The 27,244-nt window shown below is 38.9% G+C and overlaps 1 protein-coding gene across 1 annotated transcript in view; it reads right to left on the bottom strand.

The window, feature by feature from the left end:
- Nucleotides 1-27,244, bottom strand: part of LOC122800812 (macrophage colony-stimulating factor 1 receptor-like) — an 875,741-nt gene that overhangs the window by 235,947 nt on the left and 612,550 nt on the right. Inside the window, exons 13-14 of the mRNA XM_044070092.1 lie at nucleotides 27,038-27,197; nucleotides 26,694-26,770 (exon numbers count right to left, since the gene is read on the bottom strand). Of these exons, the coding sequence (XP_043926027.1) occupies nucleotides 26,694-26,770; nucleotides 27,038-27,197 (237 nt within the window). The remainder of the gene's footprint in view (nucleotides 1-26,693; nucleotides 26,771-27,037; nucleotides 27,198-27,244) is intronic.

Here is a 27,244-nt window from a genome sequence, read left to right as displayed (position 1 = left end):
GTCTGGTAGGTACAGGAGCCTCTGTGCAGCCATCGACATGGTTGTACAGAATTTTGAAAACAATTCAGTATAAGCTGGTATGTTCTAGGGTTTGGAGGGGCATTTGATTTTGACAAAGCATCACTTAATAACAGGTAAATTGCCTTGGAATAGTTCCTAATTGTTACTGGTTTTAATGGGATTATGGAGTTGGTTTTGATTCAGAAGGAGATAGCTTTATGGTCAGACTTTATCACGGAGGATGAACCATGGGGGAAGGGTGCTGCATTTTCTCATATTTGCGAACACAAGGTCTAGTATTTTGGAGCCTCTAGTTGGCATATTCACCATTTTTTTAAGGGTGTTTGTATTTAGGAAGTCCAGGAATCTTTGTGCCTATAGATTTGAGGTCATGTAAGATTCCCAATCTATAGAGGACTAATTACAGTCTACCATGAGTATGATGTTGGTTTGGATGGTAAGTATCTCCTGTAGATCTAAGTATGCGTTTTGAGCTTTTTGGGACATGGAGGGTGACCTATAGCTGGTTAGGCTGTAGTATGAGATTTTGGGTTCACTACATAATCTCGAAATTTTGAAATATCGAATTTAAAAATCTCAAGACCATATAGCTGAAACCCCTAAATACCGAAAGACCAGAAGCGCAAATTTCAAAATCCCGAACACTACACTAAACATACACCACACACATGTATACACACACCTTCACCCAAAACACAAACACACAAACCTACACTGCATATAAGAAGGGGGCAAGCCCCCCTGCACCCCCCATGTGGGGGCCTGCATCCCCCACACCCCCTACTTAAATATTGTAACTCCAAGGTCACACTACACAGACAAACACACGGAAACACAGCCACACACCTACATTCCCCTCTCACACACACACATCACAATCACAACACACACACTTACACACACGCACACACACACACACACACACACACACACACACACACACACACACACACACACACACACACACACACACACTAAAGCCCCTAACCAGCACACTTAAACATAGATACTTACCTGACCTTCCACCTATCCATTCACAAACCGAAACAACAGAAGCGCTACTTTAACATCTCCGAACTTTGGGATTTTGAAATTCGCACTTCTGGTCTTTCAGTATTTAGGGATTTCAGCTATATGGTTTCGAGATTTTGAAATTCGATATTTCAAAATTTTGAGATTATGTAGTGAACCCGAGATTTTGTCTATGGTGATCTGCATGGGGAGGAAATTCAGCACATCATCTTGATTGACCAACCTAGAGTTATGCTTGGTGTTAATGTATACTGATACACCTCCACCTTTAATCCTTGTCTGTGCAGCTACTGGTCTAAAAGTGTGGAAGGCACTGAAACCTTGCACTGGCAGAGTACTCAGCTGCTTATGTCTTGGTAACTACTCAGATATCTATATTCTTGAGTGTGAGGAGGGCTTGAAGGGAGTATTTTTTTTTTTTTTTTATTATTTTATTTATGCTCCTGGCATTGAGTAGTAATGCTAAGAGGTTCTGTTCAGGTGATTTTGCTATGTCTGTAGGTTTGTCAATTTAGCATTATGGGGGTTGCCAAATCCTTAGCCAGCATTCAAAAGCCTAGATGTGAAGGTGAAGATCATCCTTGGCAAAGGAGCATGGCCTGTTGACCATGTCCTTCCAAGCTGACAAATATTGGATCCCCGTAGAATGACACCAGAAAGACAGCCAGTTTGTTGAAATGAATAATTTTTTGCTCATATTGTGGTATCATCCTCGGTGATGGTAATATGCTGTTCAATGCTAGGCTCATACCAGCCTGAGACACATAGTCTGAAAACTCCATAATGTCTATCTTCATACATTCCAGGGAGGGACATCTCAGGTTATTTCCACCTACAATGGACTATGATGGAATCAGATGTAATCATACTGGTACCTGTGGCATAATGACTTGAGTGCATGAGTGATTTGGCAGATTCTGATCCAGATAAGCAAGCAACAGTTATCTTCTCTTTGTACAGACTGGTTAGAGGGGCATCAGTATATCTTACAATGGAGTTCCCTGTGACGAGAATCCTAAGAAGTGCATTTGCTTGCCTTAAGGGCTTAGTGTTTTGGACAGTATGTGCGGTGTTACATGTTGATTTTTTCTAAGTGCCTCTAGGTGATTTTTGTTGTTTAGGAAGATTGCTTTTATGTGTTTCAGCATATGATAGCCTATGTGTGTGATTTGTGCTATTTGAAGTGGGTGTTGTGTGTGTGGTTTTGAAAACCTGATGTTGGACTTTGCAAGAGTTTAGCCTTCAGTGTTATTGTGCAAGTATACCTCTCATACCATGTCTGATTCTTTAAGGATTAAATAGTTGTCAGTAAACATGAGACAATTGCTTCATTGTTTCAGATGCCCATAACTACCCAGCTGGCTACACAGAAGTTAGGAAAGTGCATAGCCATACTGTCCAGTCCTTTGATTTATGAGCTACAAGGGGGTGGTGTATTGGGTTTAGAAGGCTATTAAGGGTGCTTTGATTTTGCAGACTAATAAGGGTGCTTTACTGGGGCAGATTAAGCTAAACAGTACTAAATTCTACTAGGTTCATAGGTTCATAGATTAGTACTAAGCTAACTGCCCTTGCGAGCCATTTTAAGCCTAGCCAATTATCCCTTGTGAGACTCAAACCCTGTACCTTGTGCTTGCAAGGCAAACACCTTAACCATTAGGCCACCCTCCCTAACTTTAATGTTTACACAATACCAAATTCTACTAAATCTGTAGGTATTGCCACTTGATGCCCGTCTAGCTGCTATACGCTTCTTGGCACACAAGGTATTTGCTGTATATTGCTGCTTTACAGGTCACAGTTTTATGGACTGTTCTGCAGAGAAAAATTCTTTCTAGGTGTTTGCTGCTGTACAGGGCACTGCAAACCCACAAAAACATGCAAAATTTATAGCATTACAGAAAAACCAGAAAACTAAATAATGAGCCCTCTGACCAATAAAATGACTACACTATGAGTCCTTATGTGTACTTTCCAACTCAGATAGACCAGGCAGCACCTCCTGCCACAAGATGAATAAACCTAGTCCTCCCGATGCAAAAACACAGCAGAAGAGACCCACAACTGCAATAATAACACAAACCACTCTTACAAATAACTGGAAATCCCTTGCTGAAGGTAACTTCGAGACAGTAACAGTGAGAGAAAGAGCAACTGTTTTGCAAAAAAAAAAAAAAAAATCTGTGAAATGCACAAATGAAACAAGGAAACAAAAGTGATCACTCAAAATAACTTGTGTGATTTAACAATCAAAGGTACTTAACTTTGCCTGGGTGGCAGTGGATACAATAAAATGCTTCCACTTTATCATCTCGAAATCTCGAATTTCAGTATCTTGAGACCATAAAGTTGAATTTTTAAAATCGCAAAACTCCAGAACCACAAATCCGGCAATGTCGAATTCACAGTTATGGTGTTCCAGTATTTGACACGGGATGTAGTATGTGCAGCATGTACGGTTTAGTGTGTGGATGTGGCTGCTATGTAAGGAAAGTGAGCATTTTTTAGGGTTTTAGCTATGTGCTTGAGTGTATGTGAGTGTGTTTGGACGTTTTATGTGTGGGTTAGGGTAGGCAGGTAAAAGTATGAATGTTTAAGTGTTGAAAGTGGTGGTGTTTGTATATTTGTGATGTGTGTGTGTGTGAGGGTACTGTAGAGTGTATACTGATGAGTTTGCTGTCTTTTTCTGTTTGGTGTGATCTCGGAATTAGTATATATAAGTAGGGGGGAGGGGGGCACACAGGCCTCCACATGGGAGTGCAGGGGGTCATGCCCCCCTGCTTATATGTAGTGTAGGTTTGTTGATTTGTGTTTTTGTGTTTGTGTGTGTTTTGTTTGTTTATTTGTTGTAGTGTGGGTAGGATGGTGTATGTGCTGTGTGGTGTATGATGTGTTTATGTTCGCAATTTTGTGTTTCGCTGTTTTGGGGTTTGGGGATTTCAAGCTTTCGACTATATGGTCTTGAGATACTGAAATTCGAGATTTCAGTATTTCAAGATTATAAAGTGGAACCAATAAAACAGATCAGGAATGCAAGCTAGGACTACAAGCTTTTCTGAGCTTCAAGAAAATGAACAGGAGATAGTGTGTAGTAAAGGAGGTTTACACAAGAACAATACTGGTTTGCTGGAGAGGCACTCAGTATCATGGGTCTATGGAAAACAATGAATGGGAAGAGTACATAAACAGCTTATACAACAACAATAGCAATGAAAGAGGGGAGGGAGGGGCTTTGGAAATCAGATAATCATAAGGAGTAGAGGGCAAACAACAACAGAAGTATGAGAATGTATCAAGAAACAAGCAGACTAGCTACAGAGGTTAAGAATCAAATAAAGGGAATACTGGAGCTCTTTCAGAAACATTAGCTTAAAATGTTAATGGGGGATGAGGCAGACGTAGAATGCCACTTTAAGCAGTTAAATGATAAGCAGAATATAAAAGCACTGAAGCACATACTGGAGCAGAGATAATTCTCTCACTGTTTAACTTCTACTACAGTTTAAGGCATCAGGTGATGAAGAAATTTGCCAATAATGCTGTTCATGGAAAAATGCAGTAATAAATTATTAAAGTACAAAACTGTGAATTAAACCTCAAGCCTTTGGCCCTGCAGGGTTTAAAATACAAACAGATAGCTTGAAAAAACTAAAAATGCAATCAGATATAACACCGCAGAAAGGCACAAAGCAGTATCAACAAACAGGTCACTATAAGTGCACTTAAATATTCAAGTAAAATTGAAATAATTACAATAATTTAATTCTCTTTCATTTTTGATAAAAAGCTAGTTACTCACAATTCCACACCTCTCCAGGTCTTGGATAAAATACACTGGGTGGGGGTAGTTCTTTGCTGGAAATAGGCTAGTTAGACAGACATCCAATCAAATATAGGCAATATTGGAACTCTTTCAGAAACTTTAGCTTAATGTGTTATTGGGGGATGGACAGCACAGGATGCAAGCAGTAGATGATAAGCAGATTATAAAAGTACTAAAGCATAGACTAGATCAGAAATAATTCTGTCACTATTGAACTACTACAGTTTAAGGCACCAGACTATGCAGAAATTTAACAGTAACACTGTTTATGGAAAAATGTAGTAATAAAAGTTAAAGGCACAAATCTGGTAGTAGTACGCAGTTCTGCCACAACTGTGAATTAAACTACAAGACTTTGTCCGAGCAGAGTTTAAAATACAAAAATATTTATTACCCCTTTTGAGAATAACTGGGGTCATTCCATGTATAATTTGGGGGACCCATGCATGGGATAAAGCTGTTAGCAGCTGTCTCTGTCCAGTACTAACAGAGGATGCGGTATTGGGGTAAGTGATTTATTGCCCATCCATAAGATGCACTTGAATATGGACAGGGATAAGTTTTATTTTACTTGGATAGGGAGTCTGTTCCAGAGCAGATGTATTCTATACAAGATATACTTGTGCTTCTGAACCATTCTTTTGATGTTGCAGAAGAGGTTTATATCTCTAGACCAAGTATTTCTAATGTCATTTGACTTGATGATGTGCAGTATGTCCTTCAGTAATGGGTTAGAGGATGCCTTGTATACCAGACACAGGTCGCGTCTTAGCAGTCTGTAGGATACTGAGTAAAGTGACAGGGATTTGAGTTAGTCCATGTAGGACATATTGTTTAGACCTCATATCCTTTTAGTAAGGTATGTCTCTGGGAGTTCCAGCTGTTGTATGTGTCTGGACAAATACATGCCAAAGGAAGCATTATACTCAATGACTGGCCTAACGAGGACTGAGAAAAATAGGACAATGACATCTCTAGATCTAGACACAATCCCTTTGTTTATAAACTGCACAGGATCTATGTCATTTGATTGCAAGACCATATAATTGAGTCGCACAAGATTGAGTCTCAGAATATCAAACTGTCTTCCCCTCAGGAAGCTGGGAACACAAACAAAAGTGTTTTTTGCAGGAAAGCAAGCCCACCTGTACTCTTCACACCTCATAAGTATTATATATACCAGGTTTGAAATCGCTCCACTTTAGAAAGGGCAAACACCTGACCCCAAAAAATATAGGCAACCATTGGATAAGCCAGTTTGATGTTCTGAGACTTGATCTTGTGCAACTCGATCATATGACCTTGCAATCATATGACATACACCCATTACACCATAAAGAAGGACTTTCATATTACAGCTGACACATACTGGTTGAAAGTTAAGTCACTGTCTACATAAGTTTCCAAATCCCAAACAACTCTGTCAACTGTTAGGGGCAGTTTTCAATGTGGTAATTGCTAGGATAGATGACTTTCCAAAGGATACTGTAATGCATTTTTTTGGTATCTAGTTTCAGTGTCCAAGAAAAAAAATAATGACCTAGGTGAACTCCAAGGCTGAGGATAAATAAACTGTAAAACTTTAATATAGAAAAAACAAAACATAAAATCAATTACAATAAGTTGGTAAGTGCTTTTACAGTTAACAAACTGCTTCGTTAGACCTAATAGTGTGTTACATTTGCACCTATTTAAACTCAAAATAGCCAATCACTAGCACCTAACAATTAATCAGTCTAGAAGCTCTCTAAACATTCTCTAGTACATAATAAAATCACACCAGTTGTATACATCATAATCAAAATATAAAGAAAATATAAAAAATGTGAAAAACAAATATAAAAATATTGAAATATCCCTAAGAATTTTATTTACTTATGAAAATAAACATATATATGTGTGTATATTGAATTAATGCAAGAGTGGACGAGCCCTAAGTTTAGGTTTCAAGGTAATATGCTCATTCAAACCAGAGGGCCTATCCACATTAAGGCATACAGTCCAGTCTTGCTCCCTCTTATCAGTGAGATTTTTAAAATCATCACCTCTTTTATTGACTTCTAAAATCTCAAGAACTAAAAATTTAAAATCATGTCCCTGATGAAACTCTGACACATGTACAGTTAAAGCACTCTTTATCCTATTGTGTTTCATGTCATTTACATGTTCTAAAACTCTCTCCCTTAGGGACCTATTCATCTTCCCTACATAAAACATAAAGCACTTTGTGCAAAAGGCAAAATAAACCAAATCTTTAGTTGCACAATCTGCATAAAGTGTAGTCTCTATAGAAAAATTCACTGTGGAGTGTACAAACAAACTCCCACTTTGAATATATTTACAGGCTTTGCAATGCATGCAGGGACATGTCCCTTGTAGTTGTGAAGGGGGTATATAACAATCTCATATTCTTATAGCTAAGTTGCCTCTTCAGTGATACCCATTCCTAAAACTGAACTGTGGTGCTTCTCTGACAACTTTGTACACTTTGTAGGGTTTTAGAACATGGGTGATACATAAATCAGCTTGTTTTTACTAGAATGTCCAAGTTGTGGTTGTCCAGGGTAACTGTTAGTAGCAGTAAGGTGGATTTAGAAAAACCTTGCTTTACAGTAGGTTTTTTATGGGCTAGGAGGCTTGTATTCAGGACAAAAGTTACTGCCTGATGATCTGATTTAACTAGGGAAGTGGTGGCATGTGGGGTAGTACAGAATGTGGAGCTGTTAGTAATGACATGATCAAGAAGGGGTGTATCCCTAGTGGAGGCGGCACAAATTGCATTAGAGGCCTGGTGTTTACAAAATGAATCCACTTCTGAACAACTTCTATTGTTGGTTGTATAGGCTAGCCAGTTGATTAAAAGGTAGTCACCCAAAATCAGTACCATAACTAGGATGGGTTGAAGAGAGCAGTGGCCCTGGGGGCAAGGTCTCAGTGGTATCAATCAATAGATTTGGATCAGTGGTAGCACAATACTGGCATTTAAGTGCAGGTATTGTATTTGTAGTCAGGGGTGAAGCTCTTGCAGCACTATGGCTTCAGAACCCCATGTGTGGAATAAACATAGTAAACCATTTTTTACATTTGTAGCAAGTGGTTTGCTACACTTACTGAAAGAAAAATGTTTTTTCCTTTAGCAGTCCGTGTGTGGAATGAATGTAGCAAGCTGCATTGCTACAAACACTGAAAGAAGAACCTTGTTTTCTTTTTCCTGAAAAGCTCCTTGAAGTCAGAATACATTTTTTTTCGCATCACAACTTGGAGGAGAAGAATGTTTTTTTTATTTGAATAGGATTATGGGAGGTGGCTACCAGAACAGGGAGGTGGCAGAACAGCTAGCTATGGCTCTTTTCTCAAAATAAACCCATTTGCTTAATGGGTAGCTTTTTGAGTTGATTTAGATGCTCAGTTTGCTGTGAAGAGACATAGAAGGGGACCTGTAGTTGGCAATGATATGGTACATGCTTTAGTTGAGATACACTAGGATCTGTAAAAGTTCAATAGTGGCATTCTATAAGATTTGACAGGACCCAAGAGAGTTCCTGATAAAACTGTATCTGCTCCCCACCATTCCCATTCATCCTAACTACCGGATAACCATTGCAGCCCAATACGAATGGCATGCTATGTTATCCTGAAATTAAGTCTTTGTAACAGCACACAAGTGAATATCTTCATGTATGAAAAAAAAGTTATAACCTCCCTGTACTCTTCTCTCATCAGGCCAATAATTGAATATAATGCCTCTTTTGGTACGTACCTTTCCAAGCACCTGGAGCAATTGGAGAAACCACAAAGGGTCCTCACAAGGGAAATTCAAGGTCTTCAGCATCTGTACTAAGTGGATCATCTGAAATCACTGTCACTTTATTCTGTTTCATACAGACTTCTCAGAAGTGATCTCTGCCTTACATACAAGGCAATCTCTGACCCTACTTTACTGGAAATGCTGCATATCCGTAAGTCAAATGGTACATGGGTTACTCACTCTAGAGACCTTAACCTGGTATGAGACATTAATAGAACCTGCTGGAGGGACAGATTTGTCTCACAGAGGTTACCACACCTTTGGAACAGACTCCCATTTCATGTCAAACAGAGCACCTCATTGGCCCTCTTTAAACCCAATGTGGATGACTGGATTGGTAACCATAAATTCAGACCTGGGGTTCCACCTTGTCCCTATTGGACATGGACATTACGTGCTGATCGTAGAAATAAGGGTAGAACTTGGCTAGGCTTGTAAGGGCCATAGGGCCATTAGTCTAGTAACTTCCAATGGTCCTATGAGGGAGGACTGTAGTTCAAACTTTTTTGCTTAATTTGCGAGCATTGAGCACAGCAACCCTGATATTATTTTAACAGAGTGAAAAAGCCATGTGATGAGAGGTGTTTGCCTCCTAAACAGTTTTGGAGGGTCTGCTGACCATTTCTTTCCAGGCAGATACACACTAGATCCTCCTAGAATGACAACACTTATATGCCAGTCATTGCAGCTAATTACTTTTTCCTTTGAACTTAGTAATCATTTTTGATGCAGACAATAATACTGCTAAGCACTAGTGGTTTTATCTTTCTCAGAGATACAGATGGTGAGGTCAACTGAGTCTTGCTGTACCTTCTTTAGGATACAGCACCAAATTATATTCACCCCATATGAGATCAACAACATGTTCATATTCATATTTAGGATGATGAAAGGTTCTCTTGGTCCTTTTAATATCCCTGGTACTAGCACCAGAGAAACAACTCACCACAACATTTTCTTTATCCAGACTAGTGTGTACAGTGCAAGTGTGTCTCAGGATCTGAAGCAGCGCTATGTGTCTTTAGGGTCCCAGACTTGCAGTCTTGGTCATTTCATGTAGAGTTTATGTGTACATAGAAGTATAAAAAGTAATGTAACCTTAAATTTTCTAAGATGTTCTAAGTAGACACCTGGGATGCTAAGATATGGATTTTTGACATTTTCAGCATAAGTAAATGTATAGGTATGCTGTTGTTTATTGATAGATTTGGAAGTAATGAAATGTACCTCCCATCTGAGTAGGTAAGTGCAGCTCTCACAGATTTATTTAGAGACATCTAGGAGTTAGGGGTTGTTAGGAAACAATGGGACAATCCCTGTACTGCCTCTGTATATCCAGTACTACCTGACTGGACAAGAGCAGATTGAGCCTCCATGCTCCTAGGTGTTAATCGATTTATATAATTATACTCAAAGTATTACATTACGATGCTACATTAAAGGAATGGTTTTACTTCACAGTGCGATGTGGAAGATCTAATAGGAATTAACTGCTAGTGCTTTATTAGAAGACTGGAGTCACAGTAAACTGCAGTAGCAGAGAATGGGGTGATAAGGGAACAGTTAATAAAATCAGTACAGGAAGAACTATCTCATTAAGTAAACACAGTTAATATACTAGCTAGTGCATTATCGAAAGGTGTGCATTGTTCATATTATAGCATACTCCCAGAGACGTTGTCTTACAAGTTTTTGAGAATGTAACCTTCTATGTGGCCCACCTAATCACAAAAGGGTTCGCATCTAGAACAAAAGAGGTTATTGTGCCTCTCTACTTATCACTCATTAGACCCATCATAGAATACAACGCCCCATTTGTGATGTACCTTACAAGACACCTGCAACAGCTGGAAAGACCACAAAAGTACCTCACTAAGAGGATTACTGGCCTCAAACAGATGCCATATGCAGCCCGACTCAAGAAACTGCAGCTGTACTCAGTTGCATACCACTTACTTGGAGGTGATCTCTGCCTGACATACAAGGCCATGTCCAACCCAGAATTGATGGACATGCTCCACCTAAAAAAAAAACAAATCCCGGAGATCCACACGCTCTAGAGATATAAACCTCACCACAACGATAAATAGGACATGCTGGAGGGATAGATTCCTGTCCCAGAGACTCCCCCATGCTTTGGAACAGGATTCCAATATATATCAGACAGAGCCCCTCACTAACACACTTCAAGAGAAACCTTGACGGGTGGATGGGAAACAGAAAATTTACCCCGGGGATCACTGCAGTGGCTCTGCGGGACAGTGGCACAGGGAACTAATGGCTCTGCTGGACAGGGGCACAGGGAACTAATCTAAGGGTGTGGTGAAAGCCAACACATTGTGGCTAGGCTTATAAATGCCCTTGGGCAGATAGCCTAGTACTTACCTATGAATCTATGAACAATATCTATACAATGCACATTCTTGAGTGCTTTAATGCATTTATAAAGTAAGCATTCTTATTTGTATGTACATTAAAGTTTAAATTGTGATGCTTAAGTTAACAGAATAATTTATTTTGTATTGCACAAAATATGTCATTTAAATTCTTCATAATGTTAAGAAAAATTATTATGAAGCTGTAGATGTTATAGAAATGTGTCAAAGCAATGAAATGGAGAATGGAAGTTTCTGGGCACTCTGCTGTTTTGATTTGCAGGACTAATAAGATAGGAGAAAGAGTAACCATGTGCCCTTCAGAAGGAAAACACTAAGTTATGAATTTACAGGGATATTGAATGTGCTTATTTGCTGAAATTATAGTGAAACGTATCAGATGAGATTTGATGGCACTTAACAACCCACAGTGCCAGGAATGGGGAGTTGACATTTTATGTCTAATTTGGGAGTTAGACAGCTGGTACTATAAAATTATAGAACTAATGCTTTACAATTGGCATTGCAATGACTACAGGTTTTCTTTCTTACCTTTATAGGCAGTAACCACGGTCTTGGCTTCATTAGTACCTCACAGTGCATGAGCATCTATTTTACTCCTTCCTATTTTCATAAATTTGAATAAACAGAAATAAACAGAGGATAATCAGTCATTTTGATATGAAGAGGGAACTGATAAAACTGCAGGCACATGTATTACTACAGATACCTTCTAATTTCTAAAAGTAGGATATTGGAAAGTATACACATACCTAGACCAAGGAACCATAGCTGTAAGTACTGTAAAGAGTAGATGATTAAAGAATTAAGAGAAATGACATAAAAAAGAACTGTGTCTTAAAGAATGTGAGAAGAGCTGGCCATGTAGAAAGGTCTAGCACACTAGTGGAGTAAAACATTCTTCACAGAGCTGTAAAGAAAAAAGGGGTCTATATCACAACATCGAAGTCTTACAACTTCTAATGTTATAATATCGAACTGAGTAGAGCGAAACACCAGAATACCGAACAGTCAGAATAGCAAATTTTTTCTCAGGGAAAAAATTTGCTTTTCTGACAAACATACACAAAACACAAGCACACCAAAATAAATAGCCCACACACACACACACACACACACACACACACACACACACACACACACACACACACACACACACACACACACACACACACACTTCACAAAACACTACACTAAACCATACATACACCACCAGCTATCCACTTACCTCAACCCAACCCTAACTCTAAGGTCTGTCACTATCGCACACTCACCTTACCCACTCCCTAACCCTAACTCACCTACCCCACCCTAACCCTCACGTCCACACAATTGCACACTTACCTGACCCGCGCCCTAACCCTAACTCACCTAACCCGTGCCAAATTGCACACTCACCTTCGTTAGCACACTTACCTTAACCCGGTCCATAACCTTTGCTCCACAGTTGAGGAAATAGTGAATCTGCAGAAATGGCCCACTAAATACTTTCCCTAGGAAAGTATTTGGTGTTCTGCAGTTTCACTATTTCCAGCGTTCACTCTACTGGGTTCGATATTATAACATTCAAAGTTGTAAGACTTCAATGTTATAATATAGACCCAGGAAAAAAGAATGGCTAGATAAGGATACAAGTTGGCAGTATACTCAAGGCCAAATAAATTGCATTCTTTTTTTCTTCATTTAAAGAAGAGAACATGTGAAATTAATATGATTCCGTGATTTGCAGATGAAAAAACAATATTGTTCAATTCATTAGGTAGTAAAGGCTATATTTTTTTTACTGTGATGGCATTTAATTCTTGGCTGTCCTCTTGTTTTGTATATTAAAGGCTTTCACAAGTAAACTTGTACAAAAATCTTGGAATACACACAAAACACTGAAGCATTTATTTATATGGGTTGCTTAGGTGCCACTGGTAAGCAGATATCTAAGAAGATGTTCAGAAAAAAAAAGGAAACATTAGGGAGCCTTAAGTATGGGAATGCTCAAGAAGTGGACATCATGCTGATACTGCTACAACTTTTCTTCAGCCTCCGAATGCCACAGTCTCTCTTCAATATCAAAAAAAACACAATGTCTCTTTGGTCTCAGAATGTTGCAGTTCATGCTGATGCTTCGCCTTTTCTTCAGTCTCATTTTGACGCTGGTTCTCCTTTTCTTCAGCCTCCAGTTCAAGCCTATTTAACTCCAGACAGATTTTTAAGTCCTCTGAGTAAAAGGTAAACAAGCCTGTTTCTGAAGGTTGCACATCTCCATCACCAGACTGGGTGTCCTCCTGGCCACTGGTCTGCACTGCCACTGTGATTAAGGCTGAAATAATTTCTTCTTTAGTCCGGTTAGCATTTACTAGCCCTTTGGATTTGCATATCTTGGCCAACTGGTTCATTGTCAGCTTACTATAAACCTATGATGACATCTTTGTTTGCTTTCCCTGACTAAACTCATCATCATCTTCTTTCTGCTATTCCCATTAGGGGTTGCCACAAGCGGATCATCTGTTTCCATTTCATCCTGTCCTCTGCATCTTGCTTTGTCACACCAACCACCTGCATGTCCTCTCTCACCACATCCATAAACCTTATCTTAGGCCTTCCTCTTTTCCTGTTACCTGGTAGCTTCATCCTTAGCATCTTTTTCCCAATATACTCAGCATCCCTCCTCAGCACATATCCAAACCAATGTAATCTTGCCTCCCTGGATTTGTCTCCAAACCTTCCAACCTGGGCTGACCCTCTAATATACTTATTCCTGATCCTGTACACCCTTGTCACACCCAGTGCAAATCTTAACATATTGAATTCTGCCACATCCAGCTCTAACTCCTGCCTTTTTGTCAATGCCACTGTCTCCAACCCATATAACATAGCTGGTTTCACTACCCTCTTGTAGACCTTCCCTTTCACTCTTACTGGTACTCATCTGTCACAAATCACTCCTGATACTCTTCTTCACCCACTCCATCCTGCCTGTACTCTCTTCTTCACCTCTGTTCCACACTCACCATTACTCTGAACTACTGATCCCAAGTATTTAAACTCATCCACCTCGCCACCTCTACTTCTTGCATCCTCACCATTCCTCTATCCTCCCTCTCATTCACACACATATATTCTGTCTTAGTCCTGCTGATCTTCATTCTTCTTCTCTCTAGAGCATATCTCCATCTCTCCAGGGTCTCCCCCACCTGTTCCCTACTCTCATTACAGATCACAATGTCATCTGCAAACATCATAGTCCACGGGGACTCCTGTCTGCTCTCGTCTGTCAACCTGTCCATCACCATTGCAAATAAGAAAGGGCTCAGAGCTGATCCTTGATGTAATCCCACCTCCACCTTAAACGCATCTGTCACTCCCACCGCAGACCTCACCACTGTCACACTACCCTTGTACACATTCTGTACCACTCTTACATACTTCTCTGACATTCCTGACTTCCTCATACAATACCACAACTCCTCTCTAGGCACCCTGTCATATGCTTTCTCTAAGTCTACTAAAACAATGCAACTCCTTCTGACCTTCTCTGTACTTCTCCATCAACACTCTCACAGCAAACATCACATCTGTAGTGCTCTTTCCCAGCATGAAACCATACTGCTGATCACAAATCATCACCGGCCTTCTTAACCTAGCTTCCACTACTCTTTCCCATAACTTCATGCTGTGACTGATCAGTTTAATCCATCTGTAGTTACTACAGCTCTGCACATCACCCTTATTCTTAAAAATCGGTACCAAAACACTTTTTCTCCATTCCTCAGGCATCCTCTCACTTTCCAAGATTTCATTAAACAATCTGGTTAAAAACTCCACTGCCATTTCACCTAAACACCTCCATGCTTCCACAGGTATGTCATCTGGACCAACAGCCTTTCCATTTTTCATCCTCTTCATAGCTATCCTTACTTCATCCTTGCTAATCCATTGCACTTCATGATTCACTATCCCCACATCATCCAACCTTCTCTCCCTCTCATTATCTTCATTCATCAACCCCTCAAAGTACTCCTTCCATCTGCTCAACACACTCTCCTCACTTGTGAGTATGTTTCCCTCATTATCCTTTATCACCTTTACCTAAACTAACAGAAATAAATAAAACTGTTGTGAAAATGAAACTCTGAATGTTTACCTTGCGGCTGTTGAGAGTACACACACCTTCAGTGACAACTGCCCACAGGCTACTGAAATTCAATTAATATCCCACCATTGTGACACCAATATGTGATGACCTCTCTATCCCATGCCAGTAATCAAGGAGCATTAATTCTCACCATCCAAACCAATGAGAGTAGGTCTCTAAAAACAGGAATGGATTAACACAGTATTTTCAAATGCAGCCATCTGCATCAAACACAGTTCTCCCCAAGAGCATGCAGGGAACATGCTCCAGACCTGAGACAGGACTCTGTCTTTTCAGATCGCAAACAAGATGCACTATGGAGCACTGTGTGCCAGTTTCAAGTAGCTGACACACCAACACCTGGGTATTTGATTTTCACGCACACTTCTGGGAAAGACTGGTACAGATTTACTAGCTGTACCCCTTCTGCCCAGAATATAAGGCAACTATGCTGCCACCAGTCAACTACACTCAGGCTCTTACAAGGATATCCAATTATACTGAGTAAAATCAATACTAATATAAATGGTAGAGTGTAACCAAAGCAGCCAGGCTTTTCAGAGTGACCAAGGTGTCAGTAAAATAAGCACAAGTACTCTCAAGATGTTAAAAGTATTCTCTAAAAGACCAACCACAATGAAAGGCATAAAATTATTTAATAATAAATAATAAAATAGAAAACATGAAAATAATAAATATCTAAATACAATAAACACCAGAGTTTCAGTCACAGGACAAATAAAAATAACACAGTTGGACAGATTCAAACAGATGCAGAAAAAACACTACTTTATTTCCTGACTGTCTAAAAAAAATAACTGTTCCCTACCTAACTTAGTTAATACAGAAAGGCAAGATTAGATGCTGAGATGCTTACTTCCACAAGACAAAGTGATGAGCTTCTAACTAAACTGAACTAAAAAATAGTTAACTGACTGTGATAACTGTCACATATATTTTATATCAGGTTTCAAAGAAAACAAAACAAAATGCTGTGTGACTTCCATCCTCTCAGTGCTGGTTATAGAATGACATCACATTTGATCACCTGACTGGTACAATTCACACTCAGAGGTTTGCTAATATCTGTTGCAGTATCTGTAAGCTATAGGGCAATTTCAAAAACTTCTACTCTTCCCTTACAGAATTCTTTGCTTAAACATAAACATTTAATCAGTTAAAATAACACTGTTGATACATCTTTAACACAAGCATCTGTACAAGTCAGTGTGATAGTCAAATGACACAAAATTATTTATAAAATTCCAGCTAACTTTGCTGGCATATGTTACACATCCACTGTCCTATTCACCCCGGCACAGATGACAATAATCACATCATCACAGTATATATAAGTAGTGAGGCTGTGGGGGATGCAGGCATTGTCATTAGGATGTGCAGGGGGGTTAACCATAAAAAAGCTTTTGGCTTATGGTTTATACAGTTTCAACTGAACGTTGAGGAACTGAATTTTTTTCTGCAATTTGAATGCAGATACAGGCATTAGATGACTCATAATACACACACACACACACACACACACACACACACACACACACACACACACACACACACACACACACACACAGACATGAGCATCTATACTGTATGTGTATTGCTATATAGTTGATAGAGATATTTTCTTAGCGTCTGTCAGTAGAGGTACTTTATGGAAAATTGTGTTGGTAATGAAAGGATACAGGTGAGATTCCTAAAATGTAACTCTTAAAGAACATATCATTGGGACTGAGATGAAACTAATAGAATTCAGAAAATATTGTCATTGTCTTAAGAAGTAAATACTTTAGACTAAGAGAGTGTACAAATGGCAGAAAAAGGTTTGAAACATCTGAATAGGTTCATAGGTATTTACTAAGCATGCTGTCCAGGAGACCATTGAGGAGCCTATTCAATTTTCCAAATGCCCCTGAGAGCAATCTAGTTAAGTGACTGTACAAAATCGTACGGTACACAAACAGAGGCTAAAGGAATCAAACTCAGCAGCTCATTAATAGGGTCTAGCATTAATGTACTGCTGTAACTGTCAGACTAAGATTGCTTGTCAGAAGATTTGAAACACAACCTCAGTCAAGATCTAGTCAGGTTCAAAGTCATAATCTCTAATTATAAAACCAATACTTTACTCACTATGCTACACATTCTTATAGACTCAGACATTTTGGTTTAATATTACTTATTCTACTGAAGCTTATTAAAGCCTTTACACTTCTAAATGACCAATATTTCTAGAATGTTCAGGTTTGAGTTTACTTATTAGGGAGTGAAACTTCCACATGGGTAGCTAAAGTATTTGTCTCCTATTCTGAGATAGGATTTGCCATATCCAATTTCTTGAAGGAAATAACTGAAATATCATTTGATAAAACTGCCTCATCCTAGCTAGTTGGAGTTTTAACCCCAGAGTTGTTTATATTTTAGAATGGATGGGAGGTGTGGCTGTACATCCTGCATCAAGTGTGTGTGTGGGGAAGGATGGCTTGACAACCATGCATAATAGTTGCTTTTGGACTTTGGAGGAAATGGCTTTAAGTAAACTAGAGCTGAACTGTAGTGGTTCCTTCACACTGCATGGCTGTAGGTAAAGGACTCCTAGTTTATTGGTTTCTCTGGATTTAAGAAGAAGCTGGAAGAGGTATCTGGTGTTTTAAGATAGTGGATTTGGTAATGATGAGTGGGGTGGGCTCCCTGTCTGCACTTATATTCTTGAAGAGTAGAATGGTACTTAGCTTAACACTTGCTTCTGCCATTCCCCACAAGCTTTAACACCTGTACATTTCATTCTATATTGTATTGAAATCATATTACTAGCCTTTACAATGTTCTATAGACCTACTGTAAATATTAATTTCACCACCCTACTTGCTGCCTTTTTTATTATTGTTGTAATTCCTTCTGTTCCACAAGTCTTATCTTATTTCTATAATCTCTGCCCCTCCAGTGGAAGATAATTTATACTGTTGCCTTCTCAATCACGGCATATCTTACTTACAGACTCCAAGGTTCTTCTAAAGTTTTAAATCCTCATCTTGAAAATGGCCTGCTTTTCTTTAGTATTTACTTAAGCATTATCTAACACAAATAAATAACTGGTGTAAAAATTAGGTATCCAGTTTTAGCACTAGCGACCCAGATTAAGAGATGAGCCTGAGATTTCTAGAAGCTTCAGACAGGTGGAAAAATGAAGTGGCCACTGGCTTTTGGCTCTGTGTTGTAAAGATGGTGTGGACAGTGGTCATCTTACATGGTGGGCAAATGGGAAGTGATCATCCATGCTTTGAGTAGATTTTTTTGCTTCAGATTTAACTAGTGGTTGAATCTGTCAAGTCCATGTAATTCTGAGCTTTTTTTGTGTGAAGTTTTGTATTTCAGAACAACCAACATTCATAATGATTAAGATAGGCTTTCTGTATAGCTTGACAAAATTTAGCCACATATAGATGAAAAAATGAATACAGTGTCATACCGTTTAATGAGATTTCATATTTTTAGTGCAGCATTGAAAATCTGGTATGACTGAGTGCATGCCATGATCCATATTGCTCCTGCACCATCATACACCTATACTGTAAGGCAATCTAATTGTGGATCTAATGCCTTCCTCCTCCTGAGTTGGGCAAGCCAATGACACCTACTCTCTCCCCCACCCCCTATGCTCCTCCATTTCCCAGGTTACTAGCTGATCATGGGTTACCTTGGCAATGAGGAAGCTTTATTTCTTTATGCTGTGAAGCCAGCCTGCTTTGATAAAAAGACTGGCTTTGCTTACTGAGTGAGGACGGTTGTAAAAATGTCCTTAAAAGGTACTGCACTAATTTAACTTCTTTCCAACTCTTTAGAAAAAAATGACAGAAAAGGTTGAGCACATAGAAACAAAAGAGAGTCCATATAAACATGATTCACCAAATCCATTTTCTGAACTGTATTCAACCTAAATTCCTGTGAGTAGAGGAGTTTGTGGTATCCTCCCTTACAGTAGGAGAAGTTATCCAGACCCACAACTAAATATAAACTACTTTGAGTATTTAGCACCTTGGGGCATGCCCTATTTTCATAAAGGGGTCTTTTCAGTGATCAGGCAATTGGCAATATGATTCATCCAGTGGCTATTCATCATGCATCTCTTTGGTCATTTGTCATGCTACTTTGCAAAAAGCTTACTGCTGCCTTTCAGCTTGCTGGAAATATGGTATCTTTATACCTTGCACATCTTGCCCATTACATCTTTGCTGCTTACCACAGGTTTGTTCATTGCATAATATATAAAACAGCACATATAACTAATGAAATGAATTGGTGAAAAGGTAAAGTTACCAGCAAACAATGATACAAACTGCACACTTAAAGCCATAAAATATAAAATGTTTTTAGTTTTTAAATTTTCCAGTTTCCAGTGTGCTGAAGATGAATCTACTATGTGATTTTTCATTAGAACCTGCTGTACTTGTATGGACTAGTATGTTAGCTAATTATAAAGGGGTTACCAAATCCCATTTGCAAACTCTGCAGTACTATTCATGATCATCCAATTAGCTTTAAAAGGCAACATCCAGAGACAAGACAAAAAAACACTGAAAGATTATTACAGGAGTGGTGCAGTCTTCTTTTGCACCCCTGTGTGAGGGACTTTGCCAGCCCATACTTCCGCTTACCCTCTTATATGAACACAATAACTAGGGGGTTACACACCTTCTTTGCTTAGGGCATGTCCCTTTCCTGAGTATGTGTGACCTAAAAACACAATGGAAGCTTTTGATGTTGAAATCATAAATCTGACTGGATGATTGTTGATGTTTTATACTGTTTAACTTGTGTGGATAGTTCATAGATTGGATCTTGTAGGGTCTAAATGAGGTGGTGATTCTGATTCCGTCTTACTCTATAGTACATACTGCTCAGACATTCAAAGGGATTTTCTCCTTCTAACTCCAATACCCCCAGCAATGTTTCTTTTATGAAATAAAATTTAGTGAAAATAAGCCAGTAATTACTAAAATTTATAAGGTTCTGCAGTTATGCAAATCCAGGACATATGCAAAATACCCATTTCCAGTCCCCTTGGACCATATTTGTTTGTTAGTTTGGGCAGACATGGCATGTTATGAGGGACACTTGAACTCCAAAGTATGCATTCTTCTTCTTCTTTCAGCTTTTCCCGGTTAGGGGTCACCACAGTGGATCACTGTCCGCTCATGATTGGCAGTGGAGTTTTACAGTGTCGATTTGCCAGCCCAGCGCCCAACCTTCCACAGAAGGCACATGCATGCACTCATGCCTATGGCCAATTTAGTGTGTCCAATCCCCCTACAGCATGTCTTTTGGGATGTGGGAGGAAACTGGAGCACCCAGAGGAAACCCACGCGACCACAGGGAGGACATGCAGACTCCACACAGAAGGCACACCAGCCAAGGATCGAACTGGAGAACCTCTTGCTGTGAGGCGGCAACACTAACTGCTGCACCACCGTGGCCGCCCTAATCCAAAGTATGCATTCTCCAGGGACTAAATGCCCCCATGGCGGAAGTCTAATAATACTTTGTGTGTCATGACAGTTTTGTATATATCCCAGCAAGACAGCCTCAGCTGGGAAACGTCTTAACAGGTAACAGGACCTGTGAAGTGATTGGCACATGGTAGAAGAAAGCTGAGCAGCTGTTTACAGCTCCATGCACTTCATGATATTAACAGCCATTCAGTGACACAAAGAAAATAAGATTATTTAGTCCACAAAAGAACTTTGCTGCCCAAGGCACATAAGGAATTGCTTTAGAAAAGAAACATCTTTCTATTTTTTTTCAAAATGCTCAACTTAGCAATCACTTACCTATATACCCAATATGGTTCAGTTTACAGAGCACACACACACACACACACACACACACACACACACACACACACACACACACACACACACACACACACACACACACACACACACACACACACACACACACACACACACACACACACACACACACGCGCACACACTAGCTCTTTGCCTGATTCACGCTCATCTTGTATTCAACTATGTCATTTCTAGGCAAAATAATGAAGCACTGAAGAAATTACATTATTGAAGTGGGCATACATATAAAAAAATAAAACGTGGAATAAAATTATATTAAAATTTATAAAATAACTTAACATGTCCTTCAGAAGTAAGGATGAGAATGAATCCATTGCACTGGTGACAATACATCAGTGACCTGAAACCACTTGTTGCAGCAGTAAAATTAGACCAATTACAGTTAGACAGGGTAATCAAGCATTACTTTTAGTAATAGCTTCAGGCATCACTGTTCCTACTGAGGCATATATTTCTAAAACAGAATCCTGTCAGTATAGTATGAAGGGATCATCTGTGATAGAAATGACATTATTCCAGCTGCTGAAGGTCATGGAACTGCATTTACAGGTTAGCATAAATCTCTTCAGCTACCTACTATAAGGTAGAATTAAACAGTTTCACATTACCTGACAATATGACCTCAAGACATAAGAAATATGGAACAATATGACATTGTTAGGTGAAGTCCAACTCAAAGAATGGACATGACTTTCCATCAAAATAATGGTTTGACATTACACGGATTTACTTCAGACTACTGAAAAATCACAGTGAAACCTGGTGACATTAGTTTGATATGACTAATTTAGTCACACTCTGCAAATTAATTGCTTTCATTTTTAGTGTAATTTTTTGGGAAAAAAGAACAATATATCCATGGAGAGCTTGGGGGTGGTGCTGTGGTGCAGAGGGTTAGCATTGGTACCTCACAGCAAGAGATTCCTCAGTTCAGTTCTCGGCTGGGATGCATCCTGTGCAGAGTCTGCTTGTCTTCCCTGTGTTCACATGGGTTTCCTCTGGGTGCTCTGGGTTCCTCCCACATTCCAAAGACATGCATCAGGTGGATTGGACACTCTAGATTAGCCCTAGGTGTGAGTGCTTGTATGAGTGTGTGGTAAGGATGAATTGCAGTTACAGGGCTAACCACCCAGCGGTGTAAACCTTGGCTCTAGATGCTTGTCACTGTTGAAGTGACACCCTAACTTCATATGCAAAAATGCGAAAAGGGGTTGAGGATGGATGGATATCCATGGAAAGCTTCTTTATTACATGCTAAATGTCCATGACTATTCTGCAGTGGGCAATGGAATCATGGTGAGCAGTCACCATATACAGACTGCATAAACACAGGCACAGTAAGTTAACAATTCTACCTAGGAAGTGTTGAACAAAAATAATGGAAGTCCGTCTTCATAACAGTTGTTGCTACTGTGTGGCATTTGATTGGATACAGTCTAGCCTGTTGTGGACATTTGGAATAACTCCATAACATGCATAATGGGAACTTGGTGATACAAGCATGTAACAAGAGTTAGAAGGGGTCCATGACAGATTAATTCAATTTTCTGATTAGCCACGTAAGCCATTTGAGGATTTCAATTTTCTGATTAGCCACATAATCCATTTGAGGATTATAGGAAAGCTAGAGCCTATCCCAGCACTCAGTGGGTGCAAAGCAAAGAAGCCAACCATGAGTAGGGTCAGGATTTATCACACCCTCATTTTCACACAGCATGCACACACCTCTGGGCAATTTTGGAGCAATGCCAGTTCACCTATGACACATGCTTGGGAAGTAGAGAAATCTGGAGCACCTGGTGTGCATTTACACTAACACAGGGAGAACATGAACAAGAGCATCCAAGTCAAGAAACAACACAACTGACGACTATGATGTAGCTATGTTAACTGTTGCTTCACTGTGCCATGACAGACTAGTGTTTTAATACATAGATCTTAAGTGAAATTATTTCACTTTTGGACAGAAGTTTGCAAATGCAGTTGCTGATACATTTAAAATGACCAAACACATTTTAGTTATTACAGATTGCACTTCACATGTGAATAACTCTGAAAAGTTATTGGTAGGTTCTACCATATCTAAGAGCTGACTATACTACACTATAAAAAACGGTCTCAGTGATACCTCCTAGGCATGTGACCAAGCATTACAGAGCACTGAAGTGACCATATATCAGTGGAAATAACATTTTGCAGGGGTGCAGAAAAGGTGCTTTAAACAAGAATGTTTTGTATAAACCTTATAGGAATGCTGCTACCACACTGGTGATAACTGATGCTGTGAAATCACTGTTGCTTTAAGAATTTTTAGGATTTTTTTTTCTGGGAATTACAGCTCCTTTGACTCATCTGTGAAATGTTAAACAGCTGAAGCCTTCACACCTTAGACTGAAGAACATACAACTGTGTAAGTAAACTTACCACAACAGTAGGTGTTAGAATGATTACTGCTGTAGTAGCCTAAGCTACATGAGTTATATTTTAATAAGGTTATAGTAGCCAGACAGCTTTCAAAGCTTCCACACACCCAAACCATTAACTCGAGCTGAGCTGAATAAAAAGTCAGGTTTGGGTGCCAAGTCCTTCAGAGCTTTCATGCCTTCAATTTGAGGGAGGCAAAAACCCTGACGAGGACAACGCAAAAAAAATAAGGGTGATGTCAGGGGGGAGCATTATTGCAACAATCATCATTCAAGCATGTACATTTAGGGTAAGTTTATTTATTTAATATTTGTTTACTGGGAAAGTCCAACTTGAAACAAAGGCAATTTTCAGCAGAGGCCTGGGGAGAAATGCTCCAGATGCATGTCTTTGTAATGTGGAAGGAAACCAGAGCACCCAAAGGAAACCCACATGAACACAGGGAGGACATGCAGACTCCACAGAGCAGGCACTCCAGCCAAGAATTGAACCGGAGAACCTCTTACTGTGAGACGACAATGTAACCACTGCACCACAACAGTACTATGTTCATCATATGGATCACTTCTCAAGTAATCTTAGATATATGGCTATATTACCATAGCTAAGGCTGACTAGGAGGAGGAAGGATGAGGGTCCAGAAGCATGTGGAGGAAGATCCTAGCAAAGCCTGTCCTACACCTGGAGAAGGGATCTAGTTTATAGTGCTTTGGAAAAGTGTGCACAGAGAACCAAGTTGCTTCATTTTGAAAACTTCTAGAATCAAATTCTTTACAAAAAGCCACAGATAAAGCCAATGCCCTGGAAGAATGAGCCATGAGCCTGTCTGCAACTACCTTGTTATGGTGGGTATAAAGAAAAGTTAATAGCATGAGCAAACCATTTGGAAATAGTGTATTTTAGCACAAGTTGTCCATTTTTTGTTTATCCTTCACATGAAATGAGCAACTGATCAGAGTTCCTGTGGCCATCCAAGGTCTGGAATATCCTTTCTTCCTCAAATTTAGGTTCTGGAAAAAATAGAGGGAGATGGATAGTTTGGCTTCTTGTAGATTTGTTCACTACTTTAGACATAAATGAAGGATTAGTTATTAGGAAGCTCTATTTTGTGAAAAGATAAGGCTGCATAACAGCCTGCAACTCAGGTATTCTTCTTGCAGATGTCAGACCGATTAGTAACACTGTTTTCCATGTTAAGAATCTCAAGTCAATCTGATGAGCTGGATCAAATGGAGCAAGTGTTAGCTTCTATTATACAAAATTAAGATCCCAAGGAGAAGCCTCCTGTTTCCTAGAGGCTTGGTATAGAACACCCCTTTCAAAAACATTTTCTCATGAGATTTCATTGAAAGAGGGGGATCCATAGGTAGACATGTGAAGTGGATGACAAATGAACCTTAACTTTGGAGTAAGGTGGACCAGATGACAATAAATCACAAAAGTAATTTAGGAAAAGAAAAAAAAAACAATAACATTAAATGGGTGCTGGCTGTTTTCTTGGCAGCAACTAGAATTTTTTTTTCCATTTACTAATATATGATTTTCTAGTAGTAGGTTTTCTCTCTTACTTTAATACCTGTTGCACATTCTCAGAACAAAAGTGCCAAAAATGTATTAACATTCTATAGTTCAGGCAGTCAGTTACGGTTGTTTGGGGTCGGGATGTATCAAACACCCCTTGTCTTGTGTGAGTAGGTCCAGTTTGTGAGGATGCTTGTGGTAATTGCCCCTAGCTATTTGCAAAGGGTGGAAAAGCATACAGGAACATTCTTGTCCAAAAAGAAAAAAGAAAAATCATCTGCCTCCCAACCTTCTTACATGGAGTCATAGACCGGAATCTTGCCATCTGACTGTTATTGCAGATGAAAAAATCTGTTTGAGGTGTTCCCAACAGATGGACCAATTCAAAGAAAACATCCTAGCTCTGCTCAGCTTGTCTGCCACACAGTTTTGCACTGACAACATGCAAGATGCATTTAAAGTGAGATTATATTGAAAAGTTAAATCCTAGGCTACCATGACTAGTATGCACAGTGAGTAAGATCTGGCTTCCCTTGCTTTTTTATGTACCACATCACTGTGATGTCTGTAAAAACCTTGTGCAGGTCCTTGAAACAACAGATGATTGAGGCAACTGACCTAATTTTATAAGTGCACACATCTATTTTATATTGATATGTTCTTTTCCTGTTTTAAAGAACCTTTACTTTTTCTTCATTAAATCAGCTCTACAGTGAAAAAAAAGTTAATTTCCTAACCTCAGTGTGTGGTATGAGCTTAGAAAATTAACTTTTTTCCACTGTAGTGCGATCTTGGAGTTGGTATATTTATTTTACAGGGGGGGCAGGGCCCCCCACATGGGGAGTGCAGAGGGGGCTTGCCCCCCTGCAGAAATCTAGTAGAAAGTGTGTTTGTTAGTTAGGTGTTGCTATAGGTGGAGAGGATGTTATTTACGTGTGTTGTAGTTTTCAGTGTTATGAAGCACACTTTCAATGCTCTGAGTTTTCAATGTTTTGGGTTTTCAGTGTTTTGGGATTTAGATGTTTTTTCAATGTTATGAAGTAGACCCATATATATATATATATATATATATATATATATATATATATATATATATATATATATATATATACATGGGTCTGATGAAATACATCAAATCTACTTTTGGTCAATATCTGTTTAGCTGACAAAATATGGTTGACTACAAAGATAGCTGACAGGTGTGCTAGATCACACATTTCTTGGGTTAGGGAAACATGTCCTTTCTCCGAGATAGTTTGATCTCTGAGTAAATATATAGAATTACAGGGTATGAGGGCTTGCCCCCCTGCAGAAAATGATATTTTATTCTATTTTATTTTAAGTTTACATTTTGCAGGTTCTGAGATTGCTGCTAGGTGAATGCTTGGTAGCATATCAACTTTGAATGTTTCATTTCATTTCAGTACAGCCATACACACACACACACACACACACACATATATATATATATATATATATATATATATATATATATATATATATATATATATATATACATACACATCTTTATAGCTATATCTAGCTGTATAATGGTAGCTTGATATAGATGATATAGATATAGATACAGATTTATATACACAGACACAGGCATACACTTTCACAGATAAGATTACTTTTAATCAGATTATCTTACCATGCCGTTTCATATTTATAAATGCAGACTTCATTTCTTGATATCCATCAGAGTGTTGACTTCCAAAACCACTGTCACTGAATTAGATAAAAGAAAAAAAAAAATCAGCATGTAAAACCTTAAAATATATTTCTTCTAAACAATAAACTGTACATTCCATGGCAATCAGCTGTCACTAACAAATAAATACCATAGCATAATATCATAAGGCAGATTAAAATAATCACCATATTTTAACCAATATCTTTGCTTTCTCGGTTTTATTTTGCAAAAACTTTATATTCATGTGGTATATATCTGAGACATTGTAGTGTTAATTGTGTAAGTCAACCTGTGTATTTTACCTTCTTGTGTATTTCTTATTCGCCCTTATGTTTTTGTAGTCCCCAATGCAGTCCTGGAGCAGTTCTTTAATTGGATAAGCAATAACACAATCAGCTTTCTTTCGCAGAAAGTTGAGAAGATCACCATGGCAGCAGTATTCGGTTATGACAAGAATCGGACCTTTAAATCAGAGAACAGTTAATCTTTAGTAATAAAAAATGGGTTCT

Source organism: Protopterus annectens, chromosome 4.part1 (assembly GCF_019279795.1).
Source record: "Protopterus annectens isolate FY-2018-M chromosome 4.part1, PAN1.0, whole genome shotgun sequence".
Classification (NCBI taxonomy): Eukaryota; Metazoa; Chordata; order Ceratodontiformes; family Protopteridae; genus Protopterus; species Protopterus annectens.
This window is presented reverse-complemented; position numbering and strand designations above follow the sequence as displayed.